Below are 21,969 nucleotides of genomic sequence, written 5' to 3'. Positions count from 1 at the left end.
TCTAATACACAGTATGTTTTCTTTACTTATTTAACTAACTTAAAGCAAATAATGCAATATTGGAGTTTAGTATCTATTATAGCAGTACAAATGTACATACTTGTAAAGTAAGTAACACTTAAAATCTAAGAGTTTAAAACTAAATTGATTTCTTTTTGTATTTTTCATTTTACTCCTTTTTTTCTTTTAATTCTTACTAAAATTTATCTTCATTGTATATCATATATGTAAATATATATGCATATATTTATATATAAGTATAAGCATGTGTATAGTATGTATAAAATAAATAGTTTCCTTATCTTAGCAATTATAAAATATATATAAAGTAAAGTATATATATATATATATATGTATGCATTTCGTTAGTTTTTATATAAAAATATTTAAAACATAAATTTATACAGAATTTGAACTTTCGCTGCTTCATAATGATAAGTTGTAAGGAACTTTATTGGCAAATTATACAATATAATATAATATATTTATATATATTATGTATATATATAAATGTATATCTACAAATACAGATGTCTATGTTGAAAGGATATAAATTATTTTTTGAATTTGATTCTAATAGACTTACTTGTTTTTACAATATTTATAAATTTTATAATAAAAATATTTTACAAGTTTTATCAAACAATAAAAGTTCCTACAACTTCTCATTTAAAGTAAGTACCTATACATATTGTTTTATGATTTATATTAGGTACAACATGTTGTTGTTTTTATTGCTTATTTAACACTTGTTAGCATAGCGTTCTGCATTAGTTTCTCGCAGATACAATGCTGGTGCGGCGCTCGAAGTGGAAGAATTACTTGAGGAAGCATTCGTATTATGAACTGTAGCTGATGCACGCAATAAATGCTGTTGTTGTTGCTGATAATAATATTGTTGTTGTTGCTGGTGCTGATGCTGCAATTGCTGCTGTCGCTGTTGTTGTGGTTGTAAATTATGCATTAAATATGCATTCATATTGCCTTGCGCATGTTGTTGATATGGAAGCGCCATAACGAGTTGCATTTGTGGTAATACATGCGACTGTTGTTGCTGTTGTTGTTGCTGCTGCTGCTGTTGTATTTGCTGTTGCTGTTGTTGATGTTGTGGCTGATATTGCTGCTGGTGTTGCAGTATTAAATAATTATCATCGCCTATCGGTGCCTGCCTACTGCCATATTTCAATTCTCGCGCTATTCCTTGTTTATAGTCTCGATGATCCTTATCAATCATATACGCTACACTTCGTAGTTGCTCAATGGTTTCTCGGAACTTCACAAAAGCTGTAGGCGATTGTTGTTGCAATGTGACTGCTGTTCGTACAAGTGGATTATGTTGTTGTAAATGATTAAAAGCTATTGGATCGAGTAATGCCTCTAATTGTGTCATATGCGACATTATCAATGTATGTATACGTTGAAGATCAAGTGCCGGATCGAGTGCTGTCACCAAATCCATCTGAAAATAGTTCATAGCTTCGGCCGATACATTTTTGCATCCGGCTGCATTCTCATCTGATCGTGAACAGCAACTGTAGAAACCATTTACAAACGCTGAAGGATGAAAATATTGTTGGCGTATAGAATTTGTTAGGCAAATTTTATGCAGCAAATCAATCCATTCTTGCTCTTCGACACAATTCGTTGTTTGCACAATCAGTGAGCGTTCTTTTCGTACAATCTAAAATAATAAAATAAATTTTTTATTATTATTATTTTTCTTTACAAATAAGTATAAGTATAAGTATGAGTATGAGTATGAGTATGAGTATGAGTATAAGTATAAGTATAAGTATAAGTATAAGTATCAGTATAAGTATAGGTATAAGTATAAGTATAAGTATAAGTATAAGTATAAGTATAAGTATAAGTATACGTACAAGTATAAGTATAAGTATAAGTATAAGTATAAGTATAAGTATAAGTATAAGTATAAGTATAAGTATAAGTATAAGTATAAGTATAAGTATAAGTTTAAGTATAAGTATAAGTATAAATACGTGTAAGTATAAGTGTCACTGTTTCTGTTATGACCACTGGCAACCTAAGTATTGACATGTATTGACCATGATAATGCGAACTCTTAGAAATCTTATCAAGTAACTTTTTGACCACTTAGAAACTCAAGTTTATTAAACGCAACTGTTTTCAAAAACCAGGTTCAGAGGTATCTTAAGCGCAATGAAAAAAAATACATATTATAACAAATGATTCGACCGTATACAAAAGTCTATAGATCATTAAAAAAATTTATAATTTTTTTAAATCAAAATAGGCCACAGTATAAATAATGGCCTACGTATCGCACGTGATAAAATCTTTAAGTTCGTAAATATCAATTTATCTATCGTTGTATTACAAATATTGTCACTTCTTAAATACTATAGTCCGTATTCATTCTAAGAGATAAATGGTAGTACGAAAAATTCCGAAAACATTAGATATATAATATGTAACTGCAAACACGCCACTAATAGTAGAATAATAGAATACTATAGTAATAAATGCAATGGTCCTTTAAAAAGTCTAAGCATCGGAGAAGAAGATGAACCATTTTTTAATAATTTAAAGTTTTAGAGCAACTTTTAGTTTGTTTTGAAAGGGAGGATTCTATGAAATAAGGTAACAAATGTAAATATAGTAACTCCTTTTTCTAAGGAGTTTAACAATGACGATGAAGACAAGGAATTTGTAGAAACGAGCAGTGGACACAAGATAAATTGTAACTGAAGTTTCTATTTAAAAACAGGATTTTAGAACTATATTAACAAACGCAATAATTCTTTCATGAATCATGGGAGCAGTGGATACAAGATATGGTGTAAACGGAATTTCTATTTAAGAAATAAGTTTGTAGAACTATGATAAAAAATGTAATAATTCTTTAAGGAGTCTAGGCAGCAAAGATGAAGTTAAAGAATTTCAGTGGATAGAAGAATATAAGATTGGAGATCTATAAAATGAATTTTTAATGAATTTAAGAAGCGATAACATGAATAGTAATTACTTAAGAATTCGAAGAAATGAAGAAATTACATGGTGTAATTTCAATTTCTATTCAAATTACATCTGATAACATTGATAAATAATGCTTAACAATGGAAAGTGAAAATCTTATTATTTTTAATATTTTTATTATAACATAAATCATTTCTTAACTTTCCCTCTTTGCGAAAATAATGGGATAATATGGCCTTTTAAATAGCAACATTACTTTTAATGATTCAAACGCTTCCAATGCAATTTACCGGTATTTAATATAAGCACTCTATGATGACACTCTATAGAGATGTATGTACTTTGCAGAAAAGTTACAAGAAACAATGAAGGTCTGATCACAGGCTAATTAAATTCAATGGAGCAACGTAGCATAAAAGTGTCTTTTGTAAATATTGCAGACATAAAAAGGGAAATTTTGAAATATGCAAACGCCTACTACGATGTTTTCCTACAATTATCTTCGTAATTATGCGCTCCATGAGTACCTTGCGTATTTAGTTCCCATAAATGAAAATGAATCGACTTAGCATTAATTCATTCAGTTAATGCTACAACCAAGTAGAAGTCAAGAAATGGAACGGACGCGTTTGTTCGCGTGTGACTTTAATCTTTCCAGGTGGTATGGTGTTATCTTTTGTAGTTTCGTCCGTAATATAAAACATATTTTTTTTTTTTTTGATTTCGCTATTCTTTTTTTAACTGCACAATAGTGAACAGTATTTGTAGGTGGTGACAGACTCTAATTATGCTTCAGCAATAATTTTCTCGGTTGAATGCAAATTTTTGAATTTACGCAAAAAAAAAACCCATGAGAACTATGAAAACAATATAAAATAGAAACTAATATTAATTTTTACTATTGTTGTTGCTGCACACAGAGAATAAACCTTTAAATAAATTTCTTAATTCCTTGTTAAAAAAAGACAGAAGAAGAGACAAATTTCGTTATGCTGATGTAGCTTAAAATTAAAATTCTTTAAAATGGCAGAGTCGTAGATAAAATTTATTACAGAAATTTTAAAGTACAATTTCATTGTAAGTGAAAGTTGCGTTTTTTAATCTATTTTTGCATTTTAAGTCAACTGATTTATTTGTGTTAACCGCAGAAAGTCTTTCCAAACATTAAAAAAAAACATTTTTTTACTCTTCTAAAATAATTTTTTTGTCCGCGTTGAAAGAAATTTTTCTCTATTTTAAATGGAAAATAACTGGGCATATGTACGGATGCAAACTGAAGATCCTGCGAAGAGAATGAAAAGTCAGCCACACATGTGCTGTTAAAATGTCCTTCGATAATGCACAAATGGAATAGAGGAGGGGAATGTATACCCTTACGGAAGAGGCAATAAAACTCTGTAAAGTACGTTCTATACTATTTTTTATTGACCCAGAAGGACGCACAATAGAACCTACAGTAGCAGTGCTATATTTTTTAACAATAATAGTAACATGAAAAATAATACAGAAAAAGCAAAAACCAAACGTCTAGTATTTATTGCAGTAAGAGGGTGGATGTTCTGAACCTGAGTACAAAGTCGTCGTAGTATACTCGTCTCTATGACAGAATTACAAAGTGTATTCCATTTTTAAAAATAAGTTTTTGTAGTAAAGAAAACTCAATGTTTATGTTTTAAATTTTGCCCGGCTATTGGTCCACGACCTAATTTTTCTATTAAGGTAGACCCTTTATAGTTTTATTGATATTTCATGATATTCTGATAAATAGAAGTGGAGTTATGGCACTACTTCACTTGGTCGGGGTATACGCTTTTTGGATGGCTTTTAGGTTAGAAAACTCCATTCTTTCGAAGCAAAATACATTTTTCCGAAAAGATAAAAATAACATGGCTCCAAAACAAGTGAACACCCAAAATATGTGTTTGATAGTTAAAATGCGGTTTTTAGAGAATAAATCAGACAATTGTCGATTGATGGGAGCACTTTTTAGTAGTCCAAATATTCAGCTAAAATGTAAAAAATCAATGTTTTTAAAATGCTCGATTGTAATTACATGTATTAGGTTCGAATGTCATGAAATTCAGAGGATTGGAAATATCAATGAAAATAAAATACACATCGCCACATGTCTTGCTCATTGAAGTCCTAAGAATAAGACCCATTGTGACATAAAAGTTTATATATCTTGGCTCGCAAAATATTCAAAGTATCCAAAAAAAAAAAGAATGTTTTGGAAAATCTAATTTTGAACCAGAAAAAGTACACTAGGTTTTACAATGTTCCCTTGGTAACAGCGTATGACAGAAACAAAGTTCCTTATTACTAATATGTTGAGAGTTTCATGCAATATCTTTTCTCAGAATTTAAACTGTTCATGTTTTGGGTGAATAAATCGAAAGCAACTGATGCGAGTGATCAGGTATTCAACATGTTCAATATATCTATTTCAGCGACTTTAAGAGATGTCGCTGTAAAGAAGATAAATTTCCTTTACGAAGTATATAGGTTATATATATATATATATTCATTGCAATTTTCCTGATAATGATTCCGCAATTTTCCCATTTTCTTAATTTGTTCTGCATTGTCAATAGTTAATGATATGCTAGGGTATTAAGTACGCTTGTCAAATTCAACGTCTTTACGGCCCTGCTTTTTGACATATTCTTTGTTTTCTTTCTTTCTTTATTCTTTCAAATAATAACGTTAGACAGACATTGTGTTGGAAACAATATGTCTGATTTTCTGATAAATACAGAATTAATCACTACCGGTTCTTGTCAATTTCAATTGACACGACTCTGCTTTTTAACATACTGAACCCATTCTTTGCAGTTATCCAAATAATAACATTACATAGACATTGTGTTGGAAACAATAGGACTGATCTTCTGATAAATATAGAATTAATCACTACCGGCTCTTGTCAAATTCAACGTCTTTACTGCTTTTTGACACATTGGATCCATTCTTTGCAGTTCTACAAATAATAACATTCCATAGACATTGTGCTAAAAGCAATCGGGATGACCTTGTGATAAATATAGAATTAATAACTACTGGATACATATGGAATTATATCATACGAGTAGCATTAAAGAGAATACAATATAGGTTTATGAAGCGTTTCTCTTCATTAGGAGTTTAGAAAAATGTTGAAATTCGATCTGTACGAATATAGAGATAATGATATTAAATGAAAAAAAGACTTATACCTGTTTTATTAAAACTGTCAAACAACAATAAAAGAACTTAAACTGTCTTCAATACCCAACTGATCGGTTTTGATAAAATTCTTTTAAAAAATTGTAAGGAATATGTACGATTTTTTTGATCAATTTTTTTTTCTGATTTTTGCATTTAATTTATTTTTGTTTTTTCTTTGTCAGATACGAGCTCAGCATGACAAATGCATAACACAAATGCAAATAATGTGTACTGCATAAAAAACAAAATCATGCGTTTCCGGTGGTGCTACCTTTTTTCTTTTATAGATTCCGTATGACTTACGTCTGCTGAAGTCGGAATTTATGACTAACGTTGTTGTTGGGTATGGTATGGCATGGTATGGTTGTAGATATTACTGTGGGTCTTTATGTTGCAATACAACAATTGTTTTTATATTATTTTCATTTTCATTTTCATTTCAATTTTCTTTCTCTTCTTACATTTATTTCAGTCGCATATTTGCATAAATAATTTAAGCCTTCAAGTTTGCGTGCTTTTCAGTGGGCACAATATGTAAGTGGGTTGCTTGAATATTTATGCTTTAATAATTAATAAAATAACAAACAAATTAATTTATAAAAGTAGTTTAAGATGTGCATGCATCTAGGTATGTATGTATGTATGATTGCGTGTGTGTTACTGTTAGTAAACAAGGTAATTAAGTGAAAGTAAAATCGTGTATTATAATTACAGAAAATAATTGTAACTCTCATGACATTTTGTTAGAAATATGAATACTTATTTCTTGATATTGAAATCGATATAAGGTCAAAAATGCCGCACTGAGTCAGCGATCTATTGTATATATGTCAGTAAAATATACACATATATCTTTTAATGATTGCAATTATATAAAGTGGGTATATCTTTTTGGTTTTTCAAAGCTATATATTAGACGTACAGACTGATTTTTTATTAGGACTCATTATATTGCTTAAATGTGATAAGTTAAAGTGATGGCCTTGTGCCCAAAGTCTACTTAAGCTAAAATAATAACATTATATGTCATTTATAGACTGAGTTTTTAGTAGGACTCATTATATTGCTTAAATAAGTTAGGTAAAGATCGGTTGGAGTGGCGGATTTCTGCCTAAAACTTACTTGAACTCAAATAATAACCCATTGTGATACCACGGATGCTTAAAGGTGTAGACTTTGGTGATTAATATTGAATTAAACTTCTTAAAACCTCATTTTCATCAAATTCTCGTTAAATCCATATGAAAATTGTGGGACACATCGGTTTAAACAGGAAACCTTACTAAAGTAATAATGATCTCTATTAAATTTAATACGGCTTAAACATCTCTTCAAATGTTAATTACGGTGTGACGCCTACGTTACTAAGGGACATGTTATGTAGAGTGTTATGGGCTCGTCAAAATTGGCTCTTTTGAGCGGTGACGAAAATGCATGTTATGCAGATTGTCACAGAAATTGCAATAATTTGCTACTAAAAGACCTAGAGGCTGATATTTATTACTGAACAATACTGCTTTGCCTAAGTGACGAGGCATAGATGGCCTCCGCTTTCATGATCAAATTTGAACCGACATAGTTTTTTCTCTCACTCTCAATTTTATAATTTGTATTGAAACCAGTAACAATTTTGACAAGCCCATGAGCCTCTACATAACATGGCTCTTACAGTAATTTTTTGCTCGCATTCCTAAAAGGATAGACTGGGCAAAGGGCCGTAATGCGATAATAAAATAGATTCACAGGGTAACTCTAGAACTAGGCTAGAAATGGCTTCATTCTAAAGAAGTACGCATTCGAATTGAGAAGGCAAGCGCAGCTTTTATGGTAATAAATAACTGTTATGGATTTGTCGTTCTTAGTTATGATACTAAAAACATATACTTCAAACTTAGTAGCGCTTTGACGTATGAATTAAGAAATCATGAAAACTGGAATGCTTAGATATATATTTTAAACCATCAAGGAAATTAGATACGTCGACAACAGTTTTGAAAATTAAGAGATTTTTCTTTCAGAAGGCTACGTATTGGTTAAGAGTAACAATAATGTTAGTCGTTTGAAGCAGACAAGGCATATAAAAGAAGTTAGTTAGAGTTAGGTTAGAGTTGCAGCCTTATGCTCAAAGTCCACTTGAGCTAAAATAATGACACGCTGTGGTACCGTGGATTAGCGTTGTTCATACGCAGATTAGATGTCGACTCTCTCGTTTAAACAAAAGTGAGCTAACTTGACAAGTCTATAAACTTTGCCAAGTCCCTAATTTTGTAGGAAGACAGCTCTGTCAGTTTTCTCTTTATCCGCAGTGCTACCAACACGACAAATATTATAGGGTAGACTCAGTCGCATAGCAATTATTTTTAGTACGCAGTGACCCGTCAGCACTGATACCGAAGTGCTGAGCTAGTTATGCCTTACTTAAAGTAACTGGCTTGTACGTTTCTTATTCTGATATTTCTCTATTCTGATATTTATATTTCTAGTATGCAGTGACCCGTCAGAACTGATGCTGTTGTGCTGAACAGGTTATGCTTTAGTTGAAGCAACTGATTGGTAAGTTCTTGCCCTAGGAGAAATAATCGGTAATCTATATATAAACATGCCCAATTTGTTTATATAGTTATTTTGATACATCCATTTGAATATTTTTTTGACATTTATTTTTGAAATTAAATACAATTGTCTACTGAAATTATGACTTGCAATATTTTCTAAAGTGTACACAAATAATTCACATAACAAACGTAACTGTTACTCAAATATTTGGCAAATTGTCAAATATTTAGCAATTCATGAAGATTTTAAAAATATAATAATATTGTCGGCTTTAATTTAATTGTTGCCATATTAAGATATTTGATAAAAAAAAAAAAACTTTAAACACGAATGTAGGCAACAAATTAACATTGTAAGATATTAAAAAAAAATTTTATAAATAATTATTGCGATTAACATTACGTTTGAAATCGTATACAATAATTGAAATATAATTTTGTGGCATTTTGCGATTTTATAAAATTAGAAATCACGTTCAACATTAGCAAATAATTGCAAATTAATTAAAAACTTTAAACGCCTTTGACAGTTGCAATAAACTGGCAATTTCTATACAAAGTCGCGTAACAATTATGCAAATGACAACGAAAAGTGAATAAATTTTATTTTATAATTTTTTGTTCATTTATTTTTCTGAGAACAATTGGAGTACTCAGTGCGGCACGTTTACGACTTTTCGATATAAATGTATAAATGACAAAGTTGCGGTGTGACACAAATTTTAAATAATAGGTTTCTACTGTATAAGCGCTGCCATTAACTAGAATTAATAGTGCCCACCCACGCTGTGTGCGGTTCAATTGAGTCTTACCTTAAAACAGTTTTGCATCTTGAAGCTTTTCTCGTTAATTTGCTCAACGCGTTCAATTTCCGAGAGGGGAATATCACAGATGGGTTGTTTGCCCTTCGATTTCGAATAGCTTAGCGAGTTAGTGGTCAGCCGAAAGTAGCGCAGCTTAAATTTTTGAAAAGGTCGTCGACCGAAACGCTTTCTACCTTGTGGATATTTTGCCATCATGCTGAAAGTAGTGTAAATTTTTTAATTAATATTATATAGGATTAGATAATTTACAAACTAATTAAAATAAAATAAAAATACATGAAATAATATAAGTAACAAAACAAATTAAAAACAACAATTTTGAATAATCCTTACCCCTCTCTAGGTTAGTAAAATTTTTTGTACGTTTATAAAAATATTATATATATGTAAGGTGGAATATTTGAGTGTAAGCAATGTGGTAGTTGTAGTAGGTTGTAAGCATATATATGTGTGTGTGTAGGAAGAGAACAAAGCAGAGAAAATAATTAGAAAAGCGCCAAAAATTAGTATATAATTACTATTACAGAAAAATTTACTATTTAACAATAATTTAATAATAAAAAAAGAACTATGCTTCTTACCCTTCTTTAAGTAGTATTGGCTCTGGTTCATCATATTCTACTCCTGTCAACGGCAGCAGATTATTATTTTGTTGGCGTACATCATCACCAGGTGTGGATATAATATCCAAAAATTGTTTTACAGCCTCAACATGCTTTTCTGTGCAGAATTTCTTATACAATTCGCCGGTATATTCCTCTTTGCAGGGTTGTTGAGAGGAACGTGAACTTACAAGATTTCCCAGAGATTGTATAGTTTTAGAAATCAGCGTTAGTGTTCGATTCGTTTGACAGTCCTAAAAAAGAAATTATATTTACATTAGTATAATATACATAGTAATATAAATTTAAATGCTTGTCATACCAATGGTTCTGTGGTAAGATCAAATAGTTTTGGTCCAAGTATTGCCGGTGCGAAAAATCTTAAAAATATAAAACCCGAAACAACAGAGTAACGCACCTCGCGATTGCGTGGAAAATGCCTTGCAGCACATTCACGGAGATCATGAAAGATATGTCGTAGCACCTTAGGACAGCGTACCGCACTTTTTGTTATAGCATCAAAAACACGTTCCACATAATCTTGCAGATGATGTAAATTCGAATTAACAGCAGAACTATTATTCACCTTTGAAGGATCAATTTCACAGGGCTTCTTATCAGCAAGAATTTGTGCTAGTACAGGTCGTAGTGTTTGGTGCAGATAATGTAATCCAGATAGTCTCATAGCTTCGTCCATCATTTTCGAAACAAGTGTATTGCCGCGAAATATAGTCGTTGGATTGGTATGATTCGATATTTCATGATCAGCTAGCGCTTTAATAATGGACGCAATGCAATCAGTATGTGTAAATATTCGTACTAACGGTTGCGCTACATCTGTTTTGCACGATACCAGCTCACCAAGTACAGAAACGGTGGATATTGTTATGGGCCGCTGATCAACGGATTCTAATAGCAAATTCATTAAAGCATCGTAGGTAGCTAGTGGGAAGACATGATCGGCGGTATAAAGTAATTTAAGACGCAACGAACCAATAGTACTATCACAACTAAGTCGCGTACCAGGCGGTGTCGCACAGGAACGTGGTGTTGTACCCAGCGTACGTGTAGTGGCGCCAATTGAACGCGGTTGTAGAAAATACCATTTGGATTGTAGTGAGGACGTTTGCTGTTGTTTATTTGTGAGCGGAATTTTAACTTCACCCAAAAACACTTTATCAGCCATGCCAGATGCATCATGCCAGAGTGTGACAGTTATTTCACAGAGATCAGCACCGCCTACTGGATAGACAGTATAAGCTTTATTTGAGTTTGTAGTATCATAATGTGTTGTTGTTTTATTGGTATTCGTATCTGCCTCAATGCATAAATCGAAGTGTATGATTTCATCAAATTCTGGATTAACAGTTTTCTTACGCACTTTTGTACGTTTTGTTATCTGTCGTTTGTTCGTATAGAAAGCTGTGAATACAACATATGGATCGCAGGTACCATTTTTCTTTGCAAGATCTACACATTCTGGTACACGTATTGAAATCCTTGCATTTTTGCCACTGTTTAATGAGGAATTCTTCCAATTACTGGTTTGTTCTGTTTGTGAACCAAAAAGATTGCGCCCTTTTAAAGTGCTGCGCTGTATATTACTTAATTCGCTGTTCTCTTTGTAATCATTTTGATGTGCTTGATGATGATGATGACCAATTTCGATTATATCGTTACGATCATATTCGCCTGGTCTCATTAAATTTATTCGTTGTTCGTTTACATGTGTTTGTACCTCTTCGAATTGCATTTCAATGTGTGCCATACCTTGCACTTCTGAATCCGAATCAACTGGTCTTAGTGAGAACCAATGATCCTTATGATTATATATGTGCAGTTCTTCACGCTTAATTGCTATTTTACCAATCGGTTTATCTTGTTTTATATGTCGATCCCGATCCCAAACGTATACGGATAGATAACGAAATCGTCGTGGTATTTTGAATTGATACTCCTCACCAAAAAATGGTGATAGTGTGCGTTCTATGGTGGGTGTTCGACAAATTTCTTCCTGATCGAGTGCAATCGTGCAATAGACATCGCGGGTACCTTGTGTGCTACAACTTGTATTGGCCGCATTTCGACTGGTTAAATTTTTTGCTTCTCCTGTAAAAATATAACAAAAGAACATATTTAGTGTTGATGCTAATAAATCGTGTAATGATTTTTGAATTAATAATATTATCAATTTAAATTAAATTTACAAAAATTATTAAAGTAATAAAAAATAAAATTTGTTATATTTTATATTTAATAATTATCTCTTTAAGTCATATAACCGTGTAAGAATGTGTTGCTTTTGCATATTTAATATTTCTTTTTTGGAACTTGGAATATTTTTAGTTTTTTGATAAAGTATCGCTTTTTTGTTAGTTTTTAATTCTCATATCTCGCTAATATGATTATTTGAATTTGAATTTTTAACCTCGTTGGATGATTAGAGACTAGATCGAGAGCAGTCAACAGAATAGCGTACAAAAAAAGCCAAAAGGCACGTCTTTCTCATTTAAGTGAAAGTGCACCAACCCGATGAATCTATAAACTTGATCAGTAATTTTACAGGAAAACAGACTTATCAGAACGGTAAGAAAAAGGGTCTCAAATATTTTAAATCTTCTCCTAGCCAATGATGAATATTGATGGAGATAATGATGGAGTACAATTTTTTATCCGCAGAGCTACACCCACGACAAATTTCATTAAAAGTTAGGCTCAGTCTCATAGCATGTTTTCCTAGTAAGCAGTGACCCATCAGCACCGAATCTGTTCAAGTTTGAGATCTGACAATAGGTTTTATCTGGTTCTTTGCGCATACATGTCTTGTCATTTTAAGAGATGTAGTACCAACATTGGGTCATTATAAGTCAATTCCTCTGATTTCTAGCTTTTATTATTTTACTATTCTTAAGAAGTTTATAAATCTATTTCCGATAGTTGCAGCTAAGTGTATATTTATCTCTAATGCACACTATTATTGAAATTTTAGACTAATCTTAGTTCATTAAGTATAATATTGAAGTAAATTATAATAATATATTTTTTATCAGTTAAGGTAATATGACACCGACAATTGTGAACAATTTTTGCAAAAATAAAAATCAAAAATTTATTAAGCATTGAAGTGAGTGCATAAAGTAAAGAAAGCGGAAATTTGATTTTGACGTATTCTACATTATTTACAATTTCCGCCTGTAAAATATTAAACATTTTTATAAACAACAATATAACATTTAATAATATAATTAACCAAATTTGTTTACAGTATCTGGGTAATATAATTTTAAACACATCGCATGTACACGATATGACCTTGACAAAAATCCATGGTCATGCCATGCCAATCATACACACATTCAAATAAAGTAGGTAAATATTTAAGGTATAACGAAATAAAATAATCAATTTGCCAAAATTTTATACTACTTTCGTCAGAATTTTGTAAATCTTATAATTCAAACTAAATTTAAAAAAAAATTAAAAAAAAATTGGTGAAAAGGAAATGAAAACGTGACTTCCTGTGTTATAAAATCAACACAAAAAAAAAATAAATATCAGCAAATTATATATTAACTAATAATATAGTAAGTACACACTAAAATGATACTAAATTCAGTTGAAGCACCTGAATATACTTGCACAAATATTTATACTAACAATAATATTCATTTTGATTCTATAAATTTTGGTTTTTAGTAAATATTTATATGCAAATAAATATATTAAATACAAATTAATTTTATTACTGATAAGCTTATGAGTGTTATATGAGTGTGTAGCCGCCAGCAGAGGAAATAACTAAATCATTTCTATTATAGAAAGTTAGCATAATTTTTGCGTGGTTTTTCTATAATACATATATATGTGTATATATATGTATTTTCTTCTTGATTTAGCTATATATACATATATGTATATATAGTGGTATATATGCACGCCTTTGCTAAATAGATAAGGAGACATACCACACCAACCCAACAAAGTCATTGTTGGTTCTCGTCTTTTATAATAGTAAATAAATACATACAAACAACTATACTCATATAATAGTGAATGATTTGTATGAATGAAAAATGAACGTATGAATGCATGAATGAATTATAGAAAATGGTATATAAGCGGAAATGAAATATAATCACCGGATAATCGCAACAGCAGAGGACGTAGGACGATTGATTTGCATGAAAGTGTGAAGGTACGTCGCATGTAGCAGAAATAGCAAAGGAAGTAAATATTGCAAGCATTGTTGTGTATATAAACATAATATATGTTTGTAAACACAATTCAACACAACACAACACATGTATACATGTCTACATCGTACGACATATACCACCAACAAACGCATATATTAAATTCTTGTGTTGTTATTATTGATATTGGCACAGCTGTTTGATACGAGCTTATCAGTAAAGAACAAAAGTCATTCACGTCGTCGTCGTCGACGTCGTTGTCGTCTTTTAGTCAATGAAATAGACAACAGCAATCTTTGTTAATGTGTTTGCGAAATAATTCAGTTTTTGTTTTTATTTTTGTATTTGTATTTGCATTTGCATTTGTATTATTTTATTTGCTTTGCCTTTTTGTTTATTTGTTGAATTTCAATTTGTTGTTATTGTAGGAGATAATTTTAAAAGCACTTTAACTTATTTGCGCAATAATTAAATTTTATGAATGAAAACCTCTCTAAACAAGTTTTGATAATAAAAAAAAAACAATTTTTCATAATGTGTTTTAATATTGTGAAAAATAAGATTCTTCTAATTTTTTTTTCGTTTTTTCTTTTTTTGAGGTAAATTAAGCGGTAGTGCGAAAACATGTCAAGAATCATGCGAACTTCCGTGCAGGCAGGCACAGCGTTTTCGCGTTTTCGGCTTCAATATTCCGCCGCCGTATATGTTAATGTTTACGATTTGTTTGTGTGTCGTTCGTGTCAGTCGCGAAACATGTTGATGACATTGAAAGTGAAATAGTAGCGTAAATTTACTAGTGGCAGACTTAACACAACAAGTGCTTAGACACATTCATACACACACACACACACCCATGCACACACACTCATCATATACACTTGTTGGTAAACATGTACGTACGTAAATGTTTGCGGTTGAGTGTGTGTACTACTAATTTTAAACTAAATTCGTGTTTATCGACGTATCGTAGTTGATCGTTCTGAAGTTGTTTATTTAGCATTTTTGGGAAAATCCCATTTCATCACAATGATTTTGTTCTTTTTTAATTTTATTTTATTAATTAGCAGAATTCATTGATGATTTCAGAAAATAAAATATTACGTATGGAATTAATTTAAGTCTTTGTTTTTTTTCTTCTCTATGATTTGAAGAATGAATAAGTGATGACTGATATGAAAACAAGACAAAACAGATGTTTTCCTAGAAACAACAAAGTAAACTATTTAGTTTTTTTTTTGCAAATTTCCTGTTTATGACTTATTAAGGTCATTTACATTCAATATTCCAGATATACTATGGTAGATGGTAGAAACCGGTGTTAGCGCGTCTACGTGAAACGAACCCCACATAAATTTCAAGAAATTAACGGTAAAATACAAATACAGTCAAACTTCCATACATAACTCGAACTTCTATAACTCGAATTTTCTATAACTCTAATTAAACAGGGTTAAAATACAAAAAAAAATGGTACAATAGGACTTTTCTGGCCGCAGTATCGGCTGTTGGGGCAATTTTTACGTCTACACTTTTATTAATAAATAAACAGGGTTTAGAGGACAAATTACATACAACTACCAAAAAATTCTTTAATTCGAAGTCTCTATAAGTCGAACCTTTTCTTCGAGTTATGGAAACTTGACTATATATATCATATATATTTTATATATATTTATATATTATATACATATCATATATATATATAAATATTATATACATATCATATACATATATAAATATTATATACATATCATATATATATATAAATATTATATACATATCATATACATATATATATATTATATACATATCATATGTATATATATATTATATACATATCATATATATATACCATATATATATACACCACAATATACCATAATTTAGATTAGGTTGGAGTGGCGGTCTTGTGTCCAAAGACTACTTGAGCACAACTAATGACCCGTTGTGATACCACGGATTAGGGTCGATCTTAAGATCTGATATATATATATATATATATTTATATTACAGAAAATTACTTTTAAATAAAAACGTGTCAGTAATCTTGAGAACTGACAGAAGGGTTAATTTATCCAATTTTATTAAATATATACTATGAAATATATTAAAGTCAAATGACAAAAAATAACTTATAAATAGAAAGATGTTACTGATCGTTTTCAGTGACTATTGACAAGGAATAATAGTTAAACAAAAATAAAATTAACAAGTGGAAAGAAATGGAAAGAGGATCGAATCAATTAGCTAAAACCGTGTTGATTCCACATTTCTCGTAATTCAAAGTAGAAGGATAAGCATATTAGAATTAGCCCGACATATTGATAAATGTAAGTAACTGAAGAATATTAAAGTTAAAAATATCGTCGAGTGTGTTAAAGAATGTGGCACCCAATAGCTTAAACTTTAATATTTAAACTAATATTTACTTTACATATTTAAAGTAATTTAATATTTACATTCTTTGACATGTAACTGAATCGCAATTTAACCAAAATCAGACGTTTTAAACCCAAAAATAGTTGATTAGTGCACACATAAAGAAAGCTAATGTGAATGGTATTATTGCATTTTAATCAAACCCAAAGGTAAAAATATGGTTTAATTTAGTTACGTGCTATATATCAAATACACTATCATATTGTACAATCATTTAGTACAGAAAAAAATTTCTCAAATCTTACACAGTTGACTTTGACTTCGTAAACCACAATTGGCAAAAACCGCAATAATAATAATCACTTGATAGATAGATAACCGTTTTTAATTGTCTTCAATCAAATTTCATTAAGAAAAATTTGTGTATATATTTTTTAAATATAAAAATTCCAAAACAACATTTAGTATATGTATGAACAAAAATTAAACATTTATATGAATATCGCTGTATAGAAACAGTTAATTTATAACATACCAATGCTAATTTATATGTGTTTTATAAACAAATAGAAAAAAAGTGTTAACTAAGGTAATAACTAATGAATGAAGAAAGCTTTAAAGATTTTGCTCTTTCTAACTTAGCTTGGACGACCAGGCCAGCTGGTTGATGGTGTCTATATATTTGATAGTAATATTATTTGAAATTTGTCACTGGTATCGTTATAAACAACAATAATGATGTCACTCTAAATTTCAGACAAAGAAGTATAACTGCCAATAGCTGCTTTTTCGGGCACGGCAGGCAATTAGAATATATTGTAGAACTCTCTATAGATTGTCAAAATTTTATCCTATATATAGCTCATCACGCCATAGTAACTCTTTTTACATTTCCAAAATTTTTATCCTATAGAACATAGGCTCTTCGTATCTATGTTCTTGTATTCTGCAGAAGGATATACGGTTTCATTGAATAATGAAGCAGTACTAGGACTTATCAAGAGAAAAGCTCTTCATAAGATCTGTAGTGTTGCATCCCAAAATGTTGATTTAGTATTTAGAGTGTTTGAAAAAAAAGTTCTTCGTAAGGTATTTAGTCTGCTATTAGTAGCGATGATTATCTTAAGCAATTGGACCTGTGTTATCTTAAAAATTGACATCCAGTGTCTACGTGGGTGTGCTCATATTATGAAATTAAAAGACTATGCACCAGCGAAAAACATGTTTGAAGCGAATATTGAAAGAAATAGGAACAAAAGAAGACATAAGCCATAGAAACATGTCCCTGTTGCAGTAATCACTAGTCGAATTTGTTTAATCAGATAAGACAATGTTTGTGAAAGTGTCTGAAGATGCGTGTTACGTCAAACCGAATCTTAAAAACTGGTTAAGGTAGTCAATATTTGAAATTTTGGAAAAACACAATTAGTTTTATAAATCCGGATCCAACTTACAACCTTTTATAATTCAAGAATTTGCAGAATAAAAATTCTTGATATATAAAATTATCATAAATTACCTTTTTTCAATAAATTTCATATTAGTAATAAATATTTCATCAGAATAATGATTTTTAAATTTAAAACTGCATGTAATTAGGAACATTGGAAGTTACAGCTCTTAAGGCCTTCATTTAAATAAAAACTCAATTCTAAACGTTTTTTTTTTTGAACAACCCACGTCTAATATTATATTTAAATTTTTCCAAGCAAAAACAATAAATAACTCAACATGTATTTTATAATTTAATTTATTTTTTTTTGTATTATTTTGTTTTTGTAATATTTTTTTTTATTTTTTGTAATATTTTTTTTTTAATTATTTTTTAAATTTATTCTAAAGTAACGAGAAAGATGTAACTAAATAAGTGAAAAACTCAAAATGGGCAAAACTGATTCATGCTGTGAATAATGCAAATTAAACCGCTAAAAACTATGAAAGTCGTACGATATATACTGGTAATCACTTTAAGTTTTATATGAGCGGAGGAAGGCAGCGTGCGGTTTTGCAGTGTAACCAATTTTAATTGTTGCTTATTCATTGATTACCGTACACAACTCAGCAACAGCAACAATGTCACTGACATGTTTTTATTCAATTTAGTTATTTTTTTTTTTTAATAGTATATTCCAATTTTCAATTTTGCAATGAAATTACCGCAAAAGGCTTGCACATGTTTTAGAAAATGGACAGCAAGGCAAACGGAATACTTGTAAATACACTTGGAAAAATGTACGAATACCAATACGAGTGTGTATCTCTGTTCATCCACACTTATCATAATTGACTTGACAATTTTAAAAAAATAAATTTTATTGGAGTTTTGTGTAAATAAACAAACGAACCTACAATGCCCAGTCATTGTCATTTTTACGCTTTGCTGGGTGAGTAAATCATCAACAGACTTCTTATTTTGGTTGTAATTGAAGGTTATAATGCCAAAAACTTAGTCCATTGTAAGCGAGTAATTCATTTATAATTGAAGTGCGTAATCATCTTTTGTTTATATCGTCTTATTTGGGAGTGGAGTGGATTGGTGGGGAGTGGAGTACGTGTGGTATTGTGCATACAAGTTGATTGTTTTGTAAAACAATACCCACAATAAACAACAAAACATGCCACTTGTTGGCCAAGTTGTTGAGTTAATTAAAACAGCATTACGATGACGATGACGATGACGGCGATTACGATTATGACTTGAGTCAATAAAGTTGCAACTGGATACGCTATGCTGACTTCAAATCCAAGGTGAGTTGCTAGTTACTACTATGTAAGTTGCTCTCAAATTTTTTATAGTTATTAAATGTAATTTTATACATAATTTCCATACAAAAATGTAGTGCGTTAGAAGAGCGTTGAGTGCTACTTACTACTTACTTCTTTTGGAGTGCGGATGTATACGATTTAATGGGCATGAATGGAATGCATTGACTTAATAATAATATACACATATATACATAGTTTTTTATTTGAATAAGAAAAACCTGTACTTTCACGCTATTTAAATATTTGAAATTGGTGGGATTTTTTTAGATAATTAACTTTGTGACACCATGTAATAATGCCTACACAGAAAAAGATATCAAACGGTTTTTACTTTTGTCACAGTACACTGAACTATAAACAACTTTTTTTCGAGACTATAAACTTAGATACCAAAATTATTTTTTTTATATTTTTTTTTGTCTTTTTTAAAAGGTATAAAAACATTATCGTTTAATTTATGTAATACTCATTAAACATTGCAGTCAATTATCTTTACTTTTAGTAAAGTAATTATCTTTAAAAAATGGAAATATGAAATTATGAGTAAAATATTTTTTCAAAGATCTATTGCGGTAATATGTAAGTATATATGTATTACCATTAATGTAAAATTCAAATATAAATGCAGTTATTGTTGGGAATTACAAAGATCTATAAATGCTGTAAAGAATTGTGCAATAAGAGAGTCGAGTAAGTCTAATAGTTTAAAAAGACGAGAGAGTAAACAAAAACGATAAGGAAATAGTCTATTTAAGTCTTTAAGTTAAGAGTTACATCTTTAATTAGGGTCAACACAGATGAACTGGTTTTACATTGATTGTTAATTATACCATTAAAAATTAATGGTGGAAGCGTAGCAAATTATTATTGAATATATGACTAACTATAACTTAAGGCAATTAAATTAAATAAATTAAATATAGTTTTCCTTAAAACTAATAAATTATGCATACTTTAAAATTCCACTTCAAACCTGCAATTCACATTGTAAGTATTGTGTTTATGCATGCGAAAAAACTAGTTTATATATAAACATATATTTTAAACATATATTTGCTGGAAACACGATTACGTATATTTGGAAAACTCTATTTATAAAGAGGAAGTTTAATTAATAAGTGTATGAATTATGTGAGATTTAAAAAAATGATTTAGGTATCTGAGTTTTTAAAGGTTTGGTTTTATATTAGAGTGAGGGTTGAAACTAAATTTTGACTTCCGTCAGTTACTGTTTTGATTTATCTTAATTTCAGGTTTTCCTTTCCTAATAGTTTGAATCTATCTTCTCTTTAGGTTAACTGCTCTATTTGTTTGATAGATATATGTTTACAAAAATTTTGAGTTTAAACGAAAGTTCCTTAACATCGATAAAAAGCAGAGTGTAAGAGTTATTTGTATGTGAAAAAGTTAAAGGCACATAAGAATAATTATTTCTAAAAAATATAATATAAAGCAAATATAATTATTATTTTTTGTCTTTTATTTTAAAATGCGAATGAAAAGAATTATATGTTGATTTTTATATTTTTAGTGATAACTGTTACAGTCCATGGTTGTGTGCCGTCTTTGTGAACTTCAAGTTTTTCTACAAATCCAACTTCTTCTATTAATTGTAGTATTGAAACTCCATTACAGAGTTTTTTTTCATTTATTATGTAATGCTATGGTAAAATCGATAATAAAATTAACAATTTATAACATTAAACAAATTTACTATATTTCGTATTATTGAGACAAAATATTCAGGTAAAATCGACAGTAAATTATATATTTTTAACAAAAAACTGTATCTAGTAGTTTATTATAAATACAAGTACATTACGTTAATTATGAAGACACTTAATAAATTCTACTTGATATTATTTATCTACAGGAAACATATAATTGATAAAGCATGCATTAAAAATAAAATATCTGTATACTTTCAGAATGGTAGACAGTTTTTAATTACCATTTTTGAGTTGATTCCTGTGTCACCTCAATTGGTAGCAAAAGCTGAGTTAAGACTAATCTCATTTGAAGCAACTGACCAACTTATCAAAACTGTCAACACTAAAGCAGTAGAAACTGAACTACTATAGAAGATATTTCCATGACATGTGAAGTTCAAATTATAATCTTTAATAAGCCAAAGTCTTGTTTAGTTGTCATTTTACTTGAAAATACTAACGAGAATACACACTTTTAATAAACAAACATTAATAATATTGTATATTGCACTCGCCCAAAACCACAAATGAAGTTCAAGTAGTTATCAATTTACAGGCAATTTCGAAGGCAGTACAAACAATATTTTTTATTGTAGATAGAATTATTGTGCAGCCACATGTGAAATTCTTAACCACAACAAATCGTAATATGATCACCAGAAGAAATTTTAAAATGCCCTCGTATACGTAAACACATCAACAACAACAACAGCAACAACAACAATAATAGCAACAACTTGAATAAAAACGGATGAAGCCGCACACCGCACAGATCG

At 29.9% G+C, this 21,969-nt stretch overlaps 1 protein-coding gene across 1 annotated transcript in view; it reads right to left on the bottom strand.

The window, feature by feature from the left end:
* Positions 1 to 634: 634 nt before the first annotated feature.
* LOC119668105 (GTPase-activating protein-like) overlaps positions 635 to 21,969 on the bottom strand; it is a 38,187-nt gene continuing 16,852 nt past the window's right edge. The window contains exons 2-5 of the mRNA XM_038077501.1: positions 10,469 to 12,255; positions 10,126 to 10,400; positions 9,533 to 9,740; positions 635 to 1,681 (exon numbers count right to left, since the gene is read on the bottom strand). Coding sequence (XP_037933429.1) covers positions 743 to 1,681; positions 9,533 to 9,740; positions 10,126 to 10,400; positions 10,469 to 12,255 — 3,209 coding nt within the window. The 3' untranslated portion in view covers positions 635 to 742. The remainder of the gene's footprint in view (positions 1,682 to 9,532; positions 9,741 to 10,125; positions 10,401 to 10,468; positions 12,256 to 21,969) is intronic.

This window comes from Teleopsis dalmanni, chromosome 1, assembly GCF_002237135.1.
Source record: "Teleopsis dalmanni isolate 2A chromosome 1, ASM223713v2, whole genome shotgun sequence".
NCBI lineage: Eukaryota > Metazoa > Arthropoda > Insecta > Diptera > Diopsidae > Teleopsis > Teleopsis dalmanni.
This window is presented reverse-complemented; position numbering and strand designations above follow the sequence as displayed.